Genomic DNA, 20,721 nt, shown 5'->3' with positions numbered 1-20,721 from the left:
AGAGGTGGCCCCCTCTGCCAGGGCACTTTGCTGCCTCAGTAAGTCCTCCACCCAGCTCGGAGGTCTATGGGTCCTGGATGCCGGAGCGGGGAGAGCGGGCTGGCAGCGGGGCTCAGCAGTGTTTCTCTCTCACGTCATTTACTGTGCCCACGTGTGCATGTGTGAACACGCGTGTGTGGGGGGGGGTGAGTGTGCATGCGTGCACATAAAGCAGAGACACGGAGCCAGCCACCCTGCACGGTCTGTTGTCTGGGAGCTGCGGCCCCCACCTCCAATCTGGTCGCCTCCGTTTATTTAAGAAAAAACCCGACACAGTGGTGGTAGAACCCAAGAGAAAAGTGGCTGAGAGGCGGGGCAGGGAGACGCCCGGCTCCCTCGGCCTTGCCCATCCCCAGGTCCTTCCCAGCTCCCTCGGCGCCCCCCCCCCCCATTCCTACCGGATTCCGTTTCCTGGGGGGGTGCAGAGAAGGGAGCAGCGGCCAGCAGAGCTGGAGGGCTAAGGCGGAGTGCTGGCCTTGCTATGGGGGAGGCGGGCGGGCGGGCAGGGGTCTCCCTGGGCCCACCCAGACAGGGTGCTCCGGGCCGTGGCTTGGCCAGGGCTGGGCTGAGGACTCCTCCCCCTTCCGGCCACATCTGTAGCCCTTGGGGGCAGAGGAGGGAGTGCTGGGCTCTCAGGACGGTGCCTGGCTTGACCACAGACCCCTCCGGGGTCCCTCCCAGGTGCTAGGAGGTCCCGGAAAGCCAGAAGACGCTACACGTGTCCCCCAGCCCCCGCCGCCCCCCCCCCCCCCGCCCGAAGTCTTGTCCACAGCAAGATCCTGGGCAAGGGCAGGCAGCGGCAGCCTCCCCGCCCTGCAGGACAGAAATCCCTGAATAGTGGTTTGGAAAAAAAGTCTTTGTGCAGCTTGTGACACAAGACCCCACAGAACCCCCAGCACAGGGGGGTCCCGGGGGACGTGGGAGGCAGGGGCGCTCACAGTGGGGGCCCCCCCTGGCCTCGCTCCTGGGGCAGGCTGTCTCCGAGGGGAGGAGGGCTGGGAAAGGCAGGAGGGCTGGGCTCGCCTCCTCCCATCGAGCTCCCGAAGGCGCCGGCCACCTGTGAGGCAGCTGGAGGGAGCGGCACCTGCAGAGAGCGGAGCTGCAGGCCGGGGCCTTTAAGATCCACGTCGGCCGCCAGCCCACAATGACCATGCGCGCCGGGGTCCTGGCCGCGTCCCCCACGGAGCCCCCCCAACGGGAGACGGCGCCCCTACGCGATCTCTTTGTTCCTGCGCATGTAGTTGGGGGGCCTGGCGGGTCTCCCGGTGCTCGCCACGTCCGGGCAGCCCCAGCCCAGGTCCTCCTCGTCGTCCTCCTCCTCCTCGCCGGCGGGCACCGAGTCATAGGCCAGCTCCTCCGTGGGCAGCGTGGTGAAGGTGGTGAACTTGACCCGCTTGCGCTTGGACGTGGGCGAGCTGGCGGGGTCCTCGGCCTGGTCCCGGGCCGAGCCGCCCGAGGACCCGTCGCCCCGGCCGTGCACCTGGCTCTGCACGCTGGTCTGCGAGCTGCCGCTGCTGTGGTGGTCGCCGTGGCAGCAGGCGGGCACGGCCTCCAGGGGGTTGCCGCCCGCGGGCGGGGACAGCTCGCCCTGCGCCCGCAGCGGCTGCCCGTTGCCCAGGAACACCCAGTGGTGGGAGTGGTCCGTGCTGGTCTGGCCCTCGGGCGGGATGCGCTTGTGCCGGTAGCGCAGCACGAAGACCACGCAGTTGATGAGGAAGACCAGGATGGCGAGGCAGAAGACGCCCAGCAGCGCGTACATGCCGATCTCCAGGTCCGTCAGCCCGCGCGGCACCTGCTGGAAGCCCGTGGGCAGCGGCAGGAAGTCCTCGGTGGGCGGCGCGGCGGGGCTGGCGGTGGCCGGCGCCCCCGGAGCCTCCGGGGGGGACCTCCCGGTGCCCGGAGGAGGGCCGGCGCCCCTGGCTTCGTCCTCGCCCCCGCCCGGCCCCGGCGGCTGGCTGGGGCCCGGGTAGTCGTAGGTGGGGTCCTCCTCCTCCCGCCCGAAGTGCACCCGCAGGCCCACGGGCGCCGTGGCCAGCACGCTCTTGCGCTTGGTCTTCTGGCAGCTGTCGGCGATGGTGAGCTCCGCCCGGAGCAGCGGCCCGGCCCCCTCCGCCTCCGCCACCACCAGCGGGAAGGCCCGGTCCTGGGTCACCGTGGCCACCCGCTCGTCCAGGCTGCTCACCAGCAGCCCGTAGTCCCGGGGGCTGTAGAGGGAGAGGGGGGCGGTGGTGCCGTCGCTGTAGGAGAGCCAGAGGCTCAGGAGGGCTTCCTGGAGGAGGAGGAAGGGGAGGGGGAGAAGGGGAGAGGCGTCAGAGGCTAGTCCTGGCTGGCTTCCCCGTGGGAACAGCTTTGTGAGGGCAGGGACCGAGGTGTCTGGCTCCCGGCTGGACGTCCAGGGCTGGATGTGCCTGGCAGGTGGCAGGAGCTCAGGAATGATTGACTGGGAGGGTGTGAAGAGGGTCCAGGGCACACAGCAGCCTCCTGCTGCCTTGAGAATTCCTTTGCCCACCTCCCCGTTCCCCCCTAGATGAGCTAAAGGGAAGTTCTGCCTTGGGTCTCCCTCAAGTCCCTTTTGCTGCGGGAGTCACCCCACTTCTCCACGCCTGCCCTTGCAATCACCCCCTTCAGACAATCACTTGGAGACTGAGCATACACGCCCAACCCCAGTCTCCCCAGTTGGTTACACCGGTCTCCCTGCCGAGGGGGAAGCAGGGCCCAGAGAGAGGGGATTGGCCTGGGGTCAGGGAGCAAGTGGAGGCAGACAGCTTCTGGCTCCGGACTCCTGGCTTGGTGCTCAGCACCCACCTTCTCATTCCCTAGGCTTCCGCCCGTCACCTTCCCGCCTTTGCCTGTAGCCAGTGTCCTGGCATTTCGGGGTTGGGGTGGGTGGTGGGCTGCAGTTGGAGCTCCAGAAATAGGTAAGCGTAATTCCGGGGGGTACCGGCAGAGGTGATGGGCCCTCAGAGAATTTGGGGCGGGGAGGGGGCGGTCAGGTGCAGAAAGCGAGACCTTGGCCAGACCCCCTGGGCAGACGGCAGGGGGTGGGGTGGAGCAGGCACACGGGGCATGGAGGGTCCATAGATCTTCCATTGCCTAAAGCCCTAATTTGGGGGGACTCATGGCACAAGGGCAAGCCAGAGCCCGCGGGCCCTCCTTCTACACTCCGAGCCCCAGGCTGGTGGGCTGGGCATCCAGTTACCTGCTTGAGGAAGCTGAGGGTCTGCTGGGCGGCAGCGGTGGCCAGGATGGTGTGGCTGCTCCCGGGGCTGGGCCGTAGGGAGAGGGAGAGGCTGGCCACCACCTGGGCCTGCAGCTGGGTGATGCTGACCTTCTCCTCTGTCACTGTCAGCAGTGTCTCCCCGAGCACAGACTCTGTCAGCGGGGACACCACCTGGGGCAGAGACGGGCAGGGGTGGGTGAAGGCCAGGACAGCAGCACCCCCAGGATCACCCATTGGGGGTGTCCGGGTGCCACTGGAAGGGAGGTCCAGGGGGTGGGCAGGCTGGGAGGCTCTGCCTTAGGTTTGCACCTGGAAACCAGGGTCCAGGGGTTCCTGGGGGGGGGGGGAGGGAAGGAGGAGAAGGTGTGGGCCTTGCAGGAGCACAGATGAGAGAGATGGGCAGATGTAAAGGAAAACAATAGGCCTGCACAAGAGCAATAATAGCAATCGATGTTCCATCCTCTGTGTGAGGGAGACGAAAGGGAGTGGTGGGGACTGGGGCAACGGGGAGGGCTCATGCTCCCGGAAAGGGGGCACCAGTATTGACACTAACAGCGTATTGCCAGGAGGGAAGGCAGGCCCCATGCTGCCAGATTTACGTTTTGTAAAACCAGAAACCTGGTCTTCTACACAATGAGAAGCACCCTGACTGGTTCGGTTCAGTGGCTAGAGGGTCATCCTTCGGACTGAAGAGCCCCAGGTTCGATTCCAGTCAAGGGCATGTATCCTGGTTGCGGGCACATCCCCAGTAGGGGTTGTGCAGGAGGCAGCTGATGGATGTCTCTTTCTCATCGATGTTTCTGTCTCTCTGTCCCTCTCCCTTCCTCTCTGTAAAAATCCAATAAAAATGCATTTAAAAAATAAACAGCCGAAACCGGTTTGGCTCAGTGGATAGAGCGTCGGCCTGTGGACTGAAAGGTCCCAGGTTCGATTCCGATCAAGGGCATGTACCTTGGTTGCGGGCACATCCCCAGCAGGGGGTGTGCAAGAGGCAGTTGATCGATGATTCTCTCTCATCGATGTTTCTAACTCTCTATCCCTCTCTCTTCCATTCTGTAAAAAAGAGCAATAAAATATATTTTAAAATAAATGAATAAATAAATAAATAAATAAATAAACAAACATAAACAATGAGAAGCTTTCCAATTTTCAAATGTCGGATCAACCAACCGTTTTTACCAACAACTATCCTGCGAGCTGATCCCAGCCCCAGGGTCCCTGTTCGCCATCTCCCAGGTGGAGGGTTTCTACTCAGGCAGCTGTCAGGGAGGTCAGAGCTGCGTTCCGAGCTCCTGAACTCCCTCTCCTGGCCGCCAGCTGCCCGAGCCTCACCCACACCTGTCTCAGCGACCACGCGGTGATGCAAGGTTGACAGTACTGGTGAGGCTTGGAGGGAGACCGTCACCAGGTGAAGCTAAAGGACCTTGGCCTCTGATGGCGGAACCCCAGGCAGAGGGGCAGGCAGGGAAGAAAATAAGTTTTGGGGGCCGGCGGGGATTGCTTCCGGAATCCCGAGGCATCCTGGGATTCCTTTCCGAAGAACGTCTGCATCCTCTGCCCACGGGTAAACAGGGCTCCTGGCGCTGCCCTGGTGCCTACCTTGAAGGGGGTGGTGCCCGGCTCCAGGCCTGCCAGCGTGCTGCTGTCCACCAGGCGTGCCACGCGGGGGTCGCCCACCCGCATGAAGTCGCTGACCAGGTCGGTGACCTCCACCAGCCAGTCCGGGCCCAGCATGGTGACCACCTGGTCGGTGCCCTCGGACGAGGTGGTGTGGAACTGGGTGAAGACCTGCAGGGTGGTGTGCTGGTACTGCAGGGTGCAGCCGCGGCTGCTGCTCTGCCGCCGCTCTTCGTCCTCCTCGTCCTCGTCCTCGCTCTCCCGGGCTGACCTGGGGGGCGGGGGGCACAGGATCAGGGCTCCTCACCCTGGCCGCGGCCTGCACATGCCCGTCTCCCTCCCCTGGGCCTGCCAGCCGTTCTCCGGCTCCCGCGGATGGCAGTGTGCAAACAGCAAGCCTTGTCCCTGGCTCCCTCCTGCTCCTGACGAGCGTGGAGCTGGGAGACCCAGGCTCTTCCCTCCTGGAAAGGCGCCTTCCTGGCCCCCCCGGCCCCTCTCCGCCTCCGCTTGGCTTCCCCCGCGCCTGCGGAAAGCTGGCGTCAAATCCTGACCTCTTTTCAGCACTGAGCCTGTGCCTGGCCCTGCTCTCCGCTCTGTGCCGGGGCAAAGGCGGTCCCCGTTACGGAGTGCCAGGCGCGGGGCTGGCTCGTCCTACGCTGCATGGCAAACAGAACCTGTAAGTGATCAACCTGGATGTTTAGCTGCGCTTCACAAGCCAAGTGTTGAAGAGGCGGCTTGGGTTTCTCTTTTTCTCTTGCTGTTCATAGTGAAGTGCAAAAAAGCAGAGAGAAAGCCGAAACCGGTTTGGCTCAGTGCATAGAGCGTCAGCCTGTGGACTGAAGGGTCCCAGGTTCGATTCCGGTCAAGGGCATGTACCTTGGTTGTGGGCACATCACCAGTGGGGGGGGTGAAGGAGGCAGCTGATGGATGTTTCTCTCTCATCGATGTTTCTGACTCTCTATCCCTCTATCTTCCTCTCTGTAAAAAAGCAATAAAATATATATATATATATATATATATATATATATATATATATATATATATATTTGTTTTTAAAGAGAGAGAAAAACGGAGGAAGAACTGGTGAGCAAAGGGACCCAGGACGTGATGATTTGGGGAATTCTCAGCCTACTCAGAATTACCCAGAATGCAAACCGCAGGAGAGTCACCGGTGAGGCGTGCGGCTCCTGCTTTGCTAGTGCGTAGAAGAATCGAGCACTAGAATATTCACCCATACAGAGTGCTTTTGCCCGTTAACAAAGCCGCCCTCACCACAGCCGTGTGCGGTAGGTGTCCGTGTGCCGGTGTTACAGAGGAGGAGAGGGCGGCGTGGAGAGGCTGTGGGCACGGCCCCCGGCTGCCCAGCTGCAGAGTTTACTGCGTCCTCACTGCTCATAGCAGCAGCAGCACCACCCAGGAGCTGGTCCAAACACCTGTGCCCTGGGCAGGACCCGCAGGCGAGCGCGTGCTCATTCACGTCTGAGAGGCTCTGGTCCACCCGGCCTTGCTTTCCCAAATCCTGCAGACTTAACTGAGCCCAACTCTCACTCGGCGCCTGCTCCTCCTCCTAGCCCCCCCCCCCTCCACTCCTCCCTGCTGGCTTTTCTCTCTAGCAGCCAGGGTGGGTGAGTGGGGTGGGCTGAGTGCAGGTGTCCATGCCCTGCAACTGGGTACTCAGGTGTGTGAGTTAGTGTGTGCCCAGCTGATGTGCCTACACATGTGCCTCGGCGTGCCCAGGCTGGGGCACGTATGTACAGCCGTGTGTGCTCCATTTTGTCGGCTGTTGGACTGGTCTCTCACCCTGTTCCCCAGACAACCCCTTTCCACTCATCCTTTTAGACTTGGCTTAAGAGTCACCTCTTCCGGGAAGCCTGCCTTGACTTTTCCCAGAGGAAGAGGTGGTTCTCCCCTTTGTGCCACTCAATTCCCTGCTTTTGGCATCCGCCGTGCTCTGTGGCCTATACATGATGGCTTCCCTGGTGGACCCAGAACCTGGCTGAGGAAGGCACTGGCCACACTCATCTCTCATCACAAGCACCCGCCAGTGCCTGGCACACAGCAGCTGCTCAGTAAACGCTGGCTGATTGCATAACCGACCCGCAGACCGTGCACACCGAGGCCCTTACGCACACACGCAGATCAGACTGCGTGCCAGGGCCGTGTCCCCCGCGAGTGTCCCGCGTGTCTGCCGTGCGCAGAGGGGCTGTACCTCCGGTCGGGGAGGATGGGTACCCTCCAGCCCTTCACTTGGCTGAGGCGGGCGTCCGAGAGCTCGATGTGCAGGGGCAGCTTGGGGACCCAGACTGTCATTTCCAGGGGCGCAGTGAGGGCGTCGTAGCGGAAGGTGACCCTGGCATTCATAGACCCGCGAGACTCCTTTCCGCTAACAAACACGTAGTCGCAGCTGCTGGATACCTGGGGAGGGGAGGGAGGTGGGTTGGCACGTCTTGCCCTACAGGTCATCCTGCGGGGCAGTGCCGGAGCTGCCGGCTGACAAGCAGGGCCAGAGGCTGTTGGAGAGAGAAAGTACCAGTCAAATGAGGCTGAAGGAGCGGGGGAGGGGGGGAAGGCACCTCCTAATTTAATTCCTCTGGGAGGTGCCAGCTTCTGTGTCCCCGTCTCCATCCTGGTTTCCAGAGACCATCTCTCGGGGGCTACTGAGGGAGGCGTTTGCCTCCCAGCCAGGAGCCAACAGGCAAATGCTTTTACCAGGGGCAGCTTCTGGGGCACCAGATCACACCTCGGAGGAGCCTTCGGGCTGAGGGTCCTGGGGACCAGCTCTCCTCACCAGCATGACTCCCTGGGCAGGGTCTGGCAGGGGGAGACCTTCGCTGTACCGAAGAGCAGCCTGTCCAGATTTAGACGCAGGTGCTCCACTGAGCAAGGCGGAGGTCAAGTATGTGTGTGTGTGTGGGGGGGGTGAAGGGCAGGACTTGGCTCCTCCTGGTTCCCCGCCCCTCCCCCCCCCCCCCCCCCCCAATCAGCAGTCCCAGGAAAACAGGCTCTGGTTATTTCAGGCGAGGGGGCTGCTCTAGCCTGGGGTGGGAGTGAGGGAAGGAGAGAGGAAAAAAAATCAGGACCAGCAGACCTCAAGCCCAGCCCGGTGGATGATTGCCACCACTGGCTGCAGCTTTTGCAAATGCATGCCCATCTGGTTTGCATAACCGACCAACTTGCGTCTTAGAGCTTCCCCCCCCCCCCCCCCCCGACGGGCATGTGCCTACTGAGCACATCTGGGGGGTGGATCCCTGTGCCCACTCGCAGAGGTCCTTCAGGACAGAGGCAGACGGTGAACGGTTGCATGCGCCCACACGCACACCTGGGCGGAACGCCGGGTGCACTGTATTTAGGTGCTCCAGCTGGCGCGTGCCCGTGGGCGCACATCCTCACGTGGGGATGCGGCCTGCGGGCTGATCACACCCTGAAGGCTCTGGTGGGGGGCGGGGCGGGGCGGGGCTTGGGGCTCATTGGCGGAGGTGAGCCCGGGGCGTCCCAAACTCCTGCTAGCTCTCCTTGCCGTCTCAGGGGGGCGGGAGGGGGCCGTGGAGCCGCAGCCCTGCCAGAGATGCTCATTTCCCACTTCGGGAGGCAGAGCATCCCGTCCGAAGGCTGGCAGATCCCACTTAGAATACTGGCGAACTCCATAAGGAACCCGAGTGTATCTCACTGAGGACAGAAACGAGTTCCATTTAAGAATCGTCGATAATTCCCTTCGGCTTCTCAGCCATCGCGACTCTGTTCTGGTCCCTCGGGGGCTGGGGTGGCCGTGTCTGGGCGTCGGGAAAGATGCTGGGCGCTTGGGAGCAGGCCCATGTCTTCCCGCGCCCGCTGCCAGCAGGGGAGGGCCCCTCGGGCCTGGCCAAGGCTTCTACTCCCAGGAGGTGATGGGAGTGGGGGACCAGTCCAAAGATGGACAGGAACAGGGAACAGATTCTGGAGTCGAATCGTTTGAGTTGGGCAACTGCTGGAGGCTGGCACAGCACACAGCTGGTCGTGGCTGGTCATCCTCCCGCATTACTGCCCCCTCTGCTGCCCCTGGCCGCTAGCCAAGGCCAGGGGGAGGGGCAAACCCGGAGGCCCTCCTGGGGAGGTGGCAATGGGGCCATTCGAGTCAGATCGATGCCCTTTTTGCTAGGCCATGGAGGGCATAGGGCTCAGAGGGGGGGTCTCTGGGGAGGAGCTCAGGGAGGGGCCGTTGGAAGCTGAAGGAGGTTGCGGGGGGGGGGGGGGGTGCCCAGAGTGGGTCCTTCCTGATACAACCCTCACTCCTGGCCTAACTCACATGCTTCTCTGGAAGCTTCTTCCCTGTGCTGGATCTGCCAGTATCCAGGCTCAGAGCATGTCTCTGAGGCCCCCCGCCCCTGCCCCTCACTGCCTTGCCCAGTGTCTGCCACACATCAGGGGCTCCGTAACCACTTGCCAGATTGGAGTGAGTTCCAGTTGTAATGCTGCCTTCTCCCCATGGTCTGCCAAACAGGCTCTTCTCCATTCCTACAGGCAGCCCTCCAGGACTGGCAGGGCAGTCCCCAGGGCTTCCCTCACCCCACTCAGGCCGAACGAGGGATGCCCACAGCTCTTCCCCACCCCTGCTCCCGACTTCAAGTCTCCTTGCTTGCCACGGGAACCTGCATGGATGTGACTTCCCCTCTGGCGTGGGGCTCCCCTCCCCTTGAAGGTCTAAGGCCTTCTTCCCAGCCCCCCCTCCAGGAAGCTCACCTTGATGATGTCCTCATTGTCAGACTCACATTCCACCATGGCAGAGACATCCAGGACAAGGCCGGTCACTTCGATGGCAATGACCTTGACAGGGATGGCTACCGTCCGGCCGGTCAGGATGGCCGTGTTGATGATCTCGGTGTCCTGTGGGGAGGAGAGGAGGGTGGAGCTCTGCTGAGCCTGATGTTTGCAGATCCCTCTTCCACTGGGACACGCCACCCAAGGCCCCGGCTCCTGACTGCCCCCACTTCGCAGGTGAGCACCCTCCCACGGGGACACCTGTGCACATGTACAGGGAGGTGCATCCACCCAGCCTGGCACCTCCTCAGATGCTCAGCTCGCTTGGTCTTCTGCAGTAGCGAACACGGTCTACCTCCCTCTGCTGCCCAAAACCAACCATTCCCAAGTCCCCTCCCACCTTCTCTCAGCGTCTTCCACGCTCCCCATCCCCAGGACTCACCGAGGGAAGTCCGACACCTGTGCCTGGCCATTCAGGGTGCTCCTGGGCTGGCCCCAGCCCATGATTCCAGCTTATCACCCATCATTCCAGCTTATCACCCATCATTCCAGCTTATCACTCTCACGCACTCTTCCTAAAGCCATGGCTCCCTTCGACCGACCACTCCCATTCCCATCATGCACCTTCCGCCTCCACGCTCCCCTGACCAAAGCTCCCCCTCATCTTCTCCGATTGTCTGAGCCCTTCCCCCACACGGCCTTCAAGGTTCAACTGCACGGCCACCTCCTCCAGGAAACACCCCCCGAATGGTCCCTCCCTGGGTGACTTCTCCCACCTCTGTCCCCCTCAGCATCCGCTGTCCCACTCCAGCACCAGGCAGAGTGCTGCTGCTGCCTGGGAGTGCATGTACACACACACACTCACACACACACACACACACACACACGTTTACATGTGCACACCTGGGTTCAGGAGGCAATCGTACACGCAGACACTGACTCACACACGCATGTGCACTGACCGCCATGCACACGGAGCCGTGCACGTTCCCGTCACACATGCATCCAGGACAGACGCGCGCGCCCACCGGCCCGGCCACCTGCCCCGCTCACCATGGCCAGGGGCAGGATGGCCTGCACATCCCGCTGGATGACCGTCAGCTCGGTGACCGCCCGCTCCAGGTCGGGCAGCGCGCCGTGCCCGCGGTAGTCAATGTGCCACATGATCCTCCGCTTGACCGACTGGCTGGTGAAGTTCTCCATCTCAAAGTCCAGCTGCAGGATCTCCAGGGGCCCCTGGCCCTCCCTGCCGGGGCAGGAAGGAGGGAGAGCCGGAGAGGAAGGGCTGGGAGCAGCACCGGGGCCCTGGAACCCCAGCCCCCCTCGGCAGCCTGCCCCCTGAGGCCCTCCGAGCCTTCTCCAGCCTTCCGAGGTGCCCCGCCTGGACTCAGAGGGCCCCCCCCCCCCCCGCCACAAACTAAGCCCCAGCCCTTCCACAAGCCTGGCCTCCTCCACCAAGAACTCTCCCATCCTCAGGGGCCCGTCCCTCGGCTCACCACGGGGGCAGGGGTGTGCCCTGGGCCCAGGCCACATCCACGGTGGCTGTTGAGTGCTTTGCCCCCGTCAGCAGCTCCGAGGTCACATGCCACTGGCCACTCCGTGACTTGGTGCCTAAAAGGGTCACGCCCTTCTTGGCCTTCACCCTGGGACAAAGAGGGAGGAAGGAGGAGGAGAGAGTCGGCCTGGGGCCCAACGATTGCCCACCTGGTCATGGTCCCTAGGAGGAGCAGGTGAGTAAGTCACCCTGGGCCCCAGACTCAAAGCTGAGACTTTTCTGGGGAGTATGGTATCGTAGCTACAGCCCCTGACCCCCAGTGGAAGCTGCAGTCAGCTCCGCCCCATCTCTGTAAGCCTTTCCCTGCCTCTCCTTACACGCCTTCGCGACAGGGGTCTCGTTGCTTCTCAGGGAGCCCCTAAGGGTTAGAACCCCTTCCCTCTGTTTAGCGGAAATATGACAACAGACAACTCTGCTCTTGGCTGCAGAAGTTCTTCAGGAAGCTGGGAAGGGGAGCAGTTTCTGCGTTTTTTTTTCCTCCGGGCCCGACATCTCTAGTTCCTCCAATCACTGCTTTCACCAGAGTTTCAAGTCCCTCATATCCCAGTCACCCGCCTCAGGACATTGAGCATACATGGTGCAGTGTCCCATACTACGTGCAATACTTCCGCCCTGCTCTCAGGAATGCCGTCTGGAGTAGAATGGTTATCACCTCCCTCATTCTGCATGCTCTACTCCTGTTAATGCAGCCCAAGATCTCTCTGGTGACTGACTTAACGCCCATTCACATTCAGGTATCAATCACTGAATCGGTATGATCCTTTCCTGAAATATCTGAACTTTAAGCACACTCAGGAGAGTGGGCGATGCTTAAAGAAGCCAGAAGCTAACGGTCATGTTCCAGGTCCTATTTTTGGGGTAGGAGGGGGCGTTTTTGGTGGGGCCTTTCCTAAGAATCATCTGACGTGGCTCAAACCACGGATTCCATCATTATGTTTTGTGGGGATGTGATACTATCTAAGGCATTTCTGAATGGTGAGCCATATCCTCCTCAGGGTACAGACAGAGCTGAATCTTCTGAAGCTTTCTCCCGACTCTAGGCCTGGGCAGATGTCCACACACACACACACACACACACACACACACACACACACACACTTCTTTTCGCTCCCAGCAGGGAGCTGCTCCCTGGTCTCCATTTCCCCGCTTTGACCTCAGTCTCCTCATCTGTGAAATGGGAGGTTTGGGCCAGCTAATGCCTAAGGGTCCTTCCAGCCCCAGCTCTATCCTTTTGGACGTCCATGCTTGGGAAAGCGGGCATTTCTCCTTCACCGGGATGCCGTTTCTGCGAGAGACGGAGACAGGGCAGGGGTGTCTGCGGCCGTTAGACAGATGAGACCACGGAGGCCCAAACAAGTGACGTGTCTTCCTGAGGCCGATCGGGTGATAGATGGAGGAGCCGGGATGAGGATGCTGGATGGGCAGGCTGGGCGAGCCCCTGCAGGGGGGAGCCGGACCCTGACCCCTCAGCCGCGCCTACCTGAGTGTGAAGTGCTCCACGCTGGGGCTGGGCGGGGAGGAGGCGTTGGGGGCCAGGTAGAGGAGGATGCTGAGCACCTCCCCGGGCTTGAGGGGCCGGTCGGGCAGGCGGATCATCAGGTTGCTGTCCAGCCGGTGCTCCTGCAGGGCCCTCCGGGGGGGCGGGCGGAACAGGCTGATGCTCCCGATGCGCAGCAGCGGGTGCTGGGTGGGGCTCTCCGCCCGGGCCCCCGCCCCCGCCCCAGCCCCGGCCCCGCGCCGGGCGCCCCCGCAGCCCCCGGAGGCGTCGGGGGCGTGGAGAGTGTAGTACAGCTCGGCCTGCTGGCTCTCCCCCGTCAGCTCGGGCTCCGGCCCCTCCGGAGGCTTGCGACGGGCGGCGGGCGGCGCGGCCGGGGCGGGGGGCCCGAACCAGGCCAGGGGCAGCTCCGCCCGCACCAGGCAGGTGGCCAGCGCCCCGCCCAGGCGGCAGGAGCTCTTGACCTCCCGGGCGTCCCGGAAGGCGTGCAGCCGGACGCAGGGCAGCCGCTCGGCGGCGCCGAAGTCGTCCCAGTCCCGGCCGGCCACGTAGAACAGCACCTGGGCCGCAGGCTGCGAGGCGGGCACGCGGGCGCGCACGATGAAGGCCCGCACCTTCCAGTTGACGGTGAGGCGCCCGGGGACGTCCAGGGTGCTGGACGGCTGCAGGAGCTCCCGGGCCACCGCCTGGCTGGTGCTGAAGGGCCCCAGGGACACGTTGAGGACGGGCAGCTCCTTGGTCTGGAACACCACGAAGGGCTCGGAGCGCTGCAGGGAGCCGTTGGCGGGCGCGGGCGGCGGCGGCGGCCGCGCCTCCCGCAGGAAGAAGGCCAGCCGCGTGTGGGACAGCCGGTAGCTGATGGGCAGCACCGGGCCGGCCTGGGGCCCCGGCGGGCTGGGGCTGGCTGGGTGGGCGCGGCCGGAGGCTGGGGACAGACAGAAGAAAGACCCCACGGTGGTCAGGAGAGGCTGTGCTCGGACCCCAGGGCACTCCGGTCTGCCACGCTCACGCAGGGCCATCCACTCCCCCGGGTGTGTGTGTGTGTGTGTGTGTGTGTGTGTGTGTGGAAGGGCAGCGCTCAGCCTGGCTCTAGGTCCTGGGGGGCGGGGAGGGGAGGGCCAGGGCCAGGTTGCCCAGGCTCTAAGCTCGGCCCCACCTTTGCAGGTACGTTCATTCCCTCTCTGAGCTGCCCCCCTGGCCTGGTGCGGGCTCCATTTCTTCATCTGCCACGTGGGGGTCAAGCTAATTCCCGCGCAGAGCATCTCGGCGCTTTACAGAGGCTTTATCGCCGAAACCGGTGTGGCTCAGTGGATAGAGCGCCAGCCTACGGACTAAAGGGTTCCGGTTCGAATATGGTCAAAGGCACATCCCCCCCAGTGGGGGGTGTGCAGGAGGCAGCTGATCGATGTTCTCTCTCAAACGTTTCTGACTCTATCCCTCTCTCTTCCTCTCTGTAAAAAAAAATCAATAAAATAAAATATTTAAAAATTAAAAAAAAATTTAAAAAGAGGCTTTATCCCCCTGCATCCTCGTGTGAAACGAGGATAACATGTTTTTGCCTCCAGGAGCGGCTCCGAGGACTTCCTGAAGTCGTGGGCACGAGGGCGGAGGGAGGTGCCAGTGTGAACTCTCACCATTATCGCCTCGCTGAGGGCTCAGCCGCATTAGCTTAGTTGATCCTCAGATCAATCCCCTGAGCAAATATGATTACAATCCCCATTGACTGAACCGGTTTCCGTCAATAACTTCTCTTTTTTGAAAGCCTACTTTTACATCGTACGGATAAAGGTGCGAGACACTTCAGTAACTTATCCCCGAACCCGGGGCCGCCTGACCCTCCGACCCAAGCCCTTCCCTGGCCCAGTGGCCTCAGATGGTGTGGGTTCCCTGGGACCCCGTACTCCGTACACCTCCCACACCCCATAGATACAGGGAATTCGATCCTCAGTCTCCAAACCCAAATGTCTGACCTCTCCCTCCTCTCAGACCCCTCCCCTCATCCTCCCAGGAGCCGCCAGGTTTCAGCAATTCTACCTCTTTAAAAAAAAAAACAAAAAAAAACCATTTCTTTTATTGATTATAGAGAGGAAGGGAGAAGGAGAGAGAGGCAGAAACATCAATGATGAGAGAAACTCATTGATTGGCTGCCTCTTGCGTGCCTCCTACGGGGGATTGAGCCTGCAACCCAGGCATGCGCCCCTGGCCGGAATCGAACCTGGGACCCTTCAGTTTGCAGGTCGATACTCCACTAGGGCGCAATTCCACCTCGTAACTCGCTGGTATGTCCCAGACTAACCCCTGTCTCCCGTCTGGCTTCACTCCAATACTCCCTCCATTCCCAGAATGGGGTTCCCAGGCCCCCCTGCCCCCCTCTGCGGCCTGCAGGGCGTGCCGCTGTGGAGGGTGGGGTGGAGGTGGGCAGCTGGATGCCAAATGAGGACAGGAAGTTGTTTGGCAGGGCAGGTCCCTGGGACCCCGGCCCGCAGTTACCCCTAGAGGCTCTGAGGAGGTGGCCCTGCCGCCTGGCACGAGGCTGGCCCCAAGGCGCATGTGGGAGCCCAGGATGAGGGTCGGAGCCAGGGACCAGCAGCCGACAAGCTGCTTTGGAAGCAGCAGGAAGCAGCAAGCAGCCAGAGGCCTGGGGAGGACGCAGGTCCGAGGCTCCTTGCTGCACTCAGTGAGCAGGTTGCTTCCATGTGGAGCCTCGGTTTTCAGCTCTAACACTGAGGTGGTGACATCAGCCCCCTCACAGGGGGCCAGCGGACAGGGTGGGGGTGGGGAATCAGACCACTGGCCCCGCCTCACTGAGCTTCCGCCTGAGACCTCAGAGCCTGCTAAGTGGCACATAGTCCCCTTTGACCCTCTTACCGGCCCGACCTCATGGCTGGCCATCTGGACCCCTTGGCGGCATGGCGGGGGCAGGGGCCACCAGCTGGGCAGCGGACTCGGAGGGGCGCTGAGGGAGGAATTGGAGAGATGTGTCTGCGCCCAGAGGAGCCTGGACGGCCTCTGAGGGAAGGGCTGCCGGCACGGGGCTCTGCCAGCAACCTTGACCATAAGGAGACTGCGATTCGAGAAGGGGCAGTGACTTGTCGTAAGAAAACAGCCAGCTTTCAGAAAGGGGAGCAGACAAGATGGCACTGGGGCACAACCGTGCTAGTGCTTATGTAGCAGGGTGGGGGGTCCTGCCATCTTTTCATGACCTGCCCAGGCATCACCTCCTCCCTGAAGCCTTCCCTCAGGCCTCTCCCTGCCTCCACCTGGGTATTCCCTGGGTGGTGTGCTGCTGCTGCTGTGCTCTGTCCAGCTCTGGTTCCGCCTGACCAGGAGCTCCGAACCGGTGTGCGTGCGAGACGCAAAGGATCCCATCAGTGACTTCTGCCAATGTTCCCTGGGGGCAGGGTGCTGGCCCCAGTGCCCCTTGGCCAGTGCTGACAGAAGTCTCTCCAGCCACTTCCAACACCAGGAGGCATGGAGCTGTCTATGCGTTTGTCTTCCCAGCTGGGTTAGGGTAGGGGCAGACACTGGGTCTGGGCCCGCTTTGCACAGTACGTGGGGTGGCACACAGTAGGTACTTAGCAAATGTCCATTCTACCCTCTGACGGGGCCAGGGGCTGGACAGAGGCACTCCCTGATGGTCTCAGGCTGGCCCAGGTCTCTGGGAGCACAGCATGGGTCTTTGGCCACCTCCCCCAGAAGCCAGTGCCCGCCCCCCCCCCCCTTATCCCCCAACATTGAATATATAAATTCATCTGCCTGGAGGTGAGGGCCAGGCGGGGGAGAGGTGGGGTGCCTCTGGCCATCTCCCTGGTTCTAATCAAGATCAGATGCCTCCTACGTCTACCTCTAATTGTCCCGAAATTAAAACTAATCGCTTGCAAATCAGAGAAGAAAAAAAAGATTGTCATTAGCTTTGATGAATTTGAGGCTAAAGGGCACAGCAGGGCGGCCAGCAGGATCCGAGGGGGCTGAGCTGTGTGTGTGTGTGTGTGTGTGTGTGTGAGCACTACACCAGATGTCAGTGCTTGGGGATCCTTCCCCACTTGCTCCTGAACTTGCCTGCATGTAAGAATCAGCCGGAACACACAACACAACAAAAGCCAATGGATTCTTGGGCCAGAACCAGGCTCACGGTCAATGGCAGGTGAAAGACCTGGTGATTTGTATGCTTATCCAGCATCCCGGGCCTGTGATCATCACAGAAGTTTGGAAAACTCAGGGCTAAGCAGGAAGGGTTGGGAGATACCGAAGAGGCTGCGGCCGATAGTGAATGATCGATTGCCCGGAGCCTAGACCCGTGCCCCTGCCAAACCTATAAATGAATGGGAGAGAGGATGCAGGTGGTGAGGAGCCTAGGGGCCACGTGGTCCATGACCAAGAGGCCAGGGATGGGCTGTGCCCAGAGACCCCTCCCAACCCAGACCTCCAGGCCTGCAGGAGGGGCGTGGCCATCGGGGAGGCCCCTGACCCCGGAGACCTGCAGTGGGGGGAGCCCTCTAAGGGGACAGGGAAGAGGCTCTCAGAGGCAGGCTGCCCGTGCCCCAGGCCTGCCTTTCCTCGGCTGGTCCGTGCACCTGACCTAGGCCGAGTACGTCTCCTTCTGTTCTCCGGGTCCCCATCCTCCCTCGCAAAATGGGGGATTATCGTCCAATATACCAGTCACCGCCGAGCGGAAAACCTCTGGCTTGAGAGAGGTCCTTGTTTCTGTGGGTTTGTGTGTGTGTTTGTTTTCCATTGGTAACACCCAGGGTTAGGACAGCTTTAAGAAGTGGGTGCTCATGCTTCCTCCTTCCCAGCTGGAGGGTAAGCTGGGCACGGCTTCCGCAGCACAAAATATGACCGACGGGCCTGGAAACTGTTTCTTTTTGCCCCTAAAACTCCCCCTTGGGAATCTAATAAGCAGAAATCAGCCCAAAGATTTACCCAGGAAGATATTCACCGCAATGACATGTTTATTAGTAAAAAAAAAAAAATTAGAAATGAATGCCCGGAAGCAGGGAATGGTCCAATAAAAGCGAACACCTAAGAATGGGTGTATGCAGCCATTACAGACTGAGGTTGGTTTAAAAACACACACACACACACACACACACACACACAAAAAAAAAAAACACACAAAAAACACAAAAAACAATTTACTCAGAATGGCAAATAGTTTGAACTAAACGCAGGGTGCAGAACTGGCAATACTGCATGCTCCCAATTTTATATATAAAAAAAATGCAGACTCTGGGGGAAATACATCAAAATGCTAATGGGGTTGTCTCTGGGGGGTGAGGATTATGGGAGATTGTTATTTTTTGCTTTATGTTTTTATGTATTTTCCAGGCGTCTGTGGTGAACATGGACGGCTTATAAAATTAGAGGGGAAACAATAAATGTCATTAAAAATGAAGGGAAATGTTTGAAGTTGTTCCGAGAATTAGAAAAACACACACAAGAGAACAAGAGAATAAATTTAAAAGACAGATTGAGAGAAAGAGAGAGAGAGAGAGAGAGAGAGAGAGAGAGAGAGAGAGAGAGAGAGAGAGAGAGAGAGAGAAGGAAGAATCTGTGTGGTTTGGGAGCCACAACAGCAATCAAACGAATGCCACTTTCGTGCTGTGTAACCTTGGGCAAGTTACTTAACCTCTCTGACCCTGGATATAATCTATCGCATAGAATGGTCCCGGCTACACAGGCAAACTGCTGGGTGTGGTTTCCGGTATAGAGTCGGCCCCCGTGCTCATTCATTCACTCACTTCACTCTTCCTGGTCGTCTCGTTCTGCGAGGAGGAAGGGCTGAGCTGTTTTTCTCCAGCACCTGCCTTGTTTCGCTTCCGGCAGGTCCACTGTCAAGGTCGGTTACGTGAAATGGGACAAATGCAGGGATGACAGGCACTCAACGCAGACCATCCCTAGGACCGTGCAAGCGGCACCGACGCTGGACAGACTGCTGGTTGTTGGGGCCCCTGGAACCCAGCCCAGGAAGCCCCTGGCCTGCTGTGTGGCCTTGGGCAGTTTGCTCCCCTCTCTGGGCCCCCCTTTCCCCATCTGGGAGAAAGAAGTGGTCCCCTTCCCTGCCCGCTACATGGGCACCCGAGGGGTGAGCAGGGGCCGTGTGTGCAGGGAGTCCAGGTGAGCTCTGGACCACGCAGGGCTCGGCGGGATCAAGGAGAGGGTGTGTGACGGCTGCTGGGCTTGGTGCTCCCCAAGCACTGCCCTCCCTCACCCTCTAGGGCAGGGCCTCCCGTGGGTCCCGGGCGCCGTAGTTCCATCCCAGAACCACTGAGCGTTTGGGTCTCGCACGAAGATGCTGGCCAGGGAGCCAGCGGGGACTGAGACCCAGCCCCAGCTCTACGCACCAAGCCTGGCGCCTGGCGCCTGGCACCTCGCGCCAGGCTGCTTCTGCCTGTTCCTAAGTTGACAAATTCGCCATCTGCGTTGGGTGTCCCCACCCAGGGCTGGAGCCTTGGTCAGCCACCTCCTGGAGGAGGAGCCCAGCAGGAGAATGGGTGCCTCCCTGAGGTCTGGGGCCTCAGAGAGACGCCCGCACCCACCGGAGCCCCTCCTACTTCCTCCTCCACCTCGCTGCTCTCCTTCCAGAGCAGGGTGGCATCTCCTCCTTCCTTTTCCTCTGGCCTCTGTGTCCCCAGCACCATGTGCCTGCAGCCTGGGCTGGGCAGGAGCTCCCGGGCGGGACTTGCAGCCAGTGTGCACGTAGTAACTGTTCCTGCAGTGGGCATTGAGGGTGGGAGGTGAGGGAAGCCTCCAGCAGCCCATAACCCCCGCACCCCAGAGGCTGTAAATCCTGGAGAGGCAGCTTCCCATACTGTCGCCCACCCACCCCCACGCCTGGCAGGAACACAATGTTGGGATAAGTCAGCTGGGGGGAGGGGCCTGCAGAAGAGGCACCCTCCCCCACTTTTCCCTAAACCCCCTCCTGGTAGACCCCCCTGCCTGCTTACTCCCAGGAGCACTGCTGATTGGCCAGACCATCCCCTGCCATGCCCCGGAAACTAGCTCCCTGAGATCAGGTCCCTCCCCTGTGTTTCATAGACGAAGACACGGAGGGTCCGGGAGGCCCCCAGCAGCTGGCTCAGCCGTTTACTAGCTAGATCATCTTGGGCAGACAACGTGGCAGCCCTCACCTCCGTCTCCTAAACTGTCAACCGGGTGACAGCAGGTCCTCCCTCCCTGGGTTTCTGTGAGAACGGACTGTGCGTGGTAGAAGACCACCTGCAAAGGGCTTCCGCCAGGCGTGGCCCACAGCAAACCCTCTCTCCACGTGAGCTGTTGTCTGCGTGCTAGTATCCTCATCATTAAATAAGTTAAATGAGATCATGATCATCACGGGGCCCAGAGATCCTCCGAGACCCAGTGAATGGCTCCCTGCCCCTACACGTCTGAACCCCAACCCTAATTCTTTTACGGCCGATGTGCCTGCTATAAAGGCGGGGGCCCTGTAGCTTTCTGTATCCCTGGCATCCAGCACAGAACCCCAGGAATGAGTGATTGTGCTGACCCTGGAGGCTGTGTCTGCTAACACATACACACACACACACACACACATGCACACACACATGCACACACACGCACATGCACACACACACACGCACATGCACACACAATCTGTGCTGGTCTTCCTCTTGCAGCCACTCCTGCACCCCCCGCCCCCCCCCCCACATCCTGGAACATCTATCCTAACCTGACCACTCCTTTTGCTTCCTCTCCTAAAATCCTTCTCCCCTCCAGCTTGCGGGCCGCTGAGCTGCAACCTCTCACCTGTGGGGAAAGGGGAGGAACCCAGAGACACACAGGAGGAGGCCCGGAGCGGGGAGGGGAGGCTCACGTGGGGCTAGGAGGGCTTCGGGGAGCCCAGCGGAGGACCAGGGCGTCCGAAGGTCAGGTGGCCATGGGACCCCAAGAGGCGGCTGCTAGGACCACCCCTGCCGGCTGGACTGGCTGCCAGTCCTGCTCCTGGGCTGCTCGAAATCCAGGGGGGGGGGGTCGCCCGGCTGGCACACAGCCCCGAGGCCCCTGGGAACCAAGTTCCTAGCTTCCTGGCTCCCTGCTAGCCCC

At 61.0% G+C, this 20,721-nt stretch overlaps 1 protein-coding gene across 2 annotated transcripts in view; it reads right to left on the bottom strand.

The window, feature by feature from the left end:
- Window positions 1-240: 240 nt before the first annotated feature.
- TMEM132E (transmembrane protein 132E) overlaps window positions 241-20,721 on the bottom strand; it is a 48,777-nt gene continuing 28,296 nt past the window's right edge. Inside the window, exons 2-9 of one of the 2 annotated variants that reach the window (XM_045586142.1) lie at window positions 12,646-13,585; window positions 11,107-11,253; window positions 10,664-10,856; window positions 9,593-9,736; window positions 7,086-7,291; window positions 4,859-5,147; window positions 3,239-3,430; window positions 241-2,308 (exon numbers count right to left, since the gene is read on the bottom strand). In XM_045586142.1, coding sequence (XP_045442098.1) covers window positions 1,250-2,308; window positions 3,239-3,430; window positions 4,859-5,147; window positions 7,086-7,291; window positions 9,593-9,736; window positions 10,664-10,856; window positions 11,107-11,253; window positions 12,646-13,585 — 3,170 coding nt within the window. In that variant the 3' untranslated portion in view covers window positions 241-1,249. Of the gene's footprint in view, window positions 2,309-3,238; window positions 3,431-4,858; window positions 5,148-7,085; window positions 7,292-9,592; window positions 9,737-10,663; window positions 10,857-11,106; window positions 11,254-12,645; window positions 13,680-20,721 lie in introns of those variants that run through there. The other variant, XM_036451408.2, reaches the window with a different exon arrangement.

The sequence above is a fragment of the Pipistrellus kuhlii genome, unplaced genomic scaffold, assembly GCF_014108245.1.
Source record: "Pipistrellus kuhlii isolate mPipKuh1 unplaced genomic scaffold, mPipKuh1.p scaffold_m20_p_22, whole genome shotgun sequence".
Taxonomy (NCBI): Eukaryota; Metazoa; Chordata; class Mammalia; order Chiroptera; family Vespertilionidae; genus Pipistrellus; species Pipistrellus kuhlii.
This window is presented reverse-complemented; position numbering and strand designations above follow the sequence as displayed.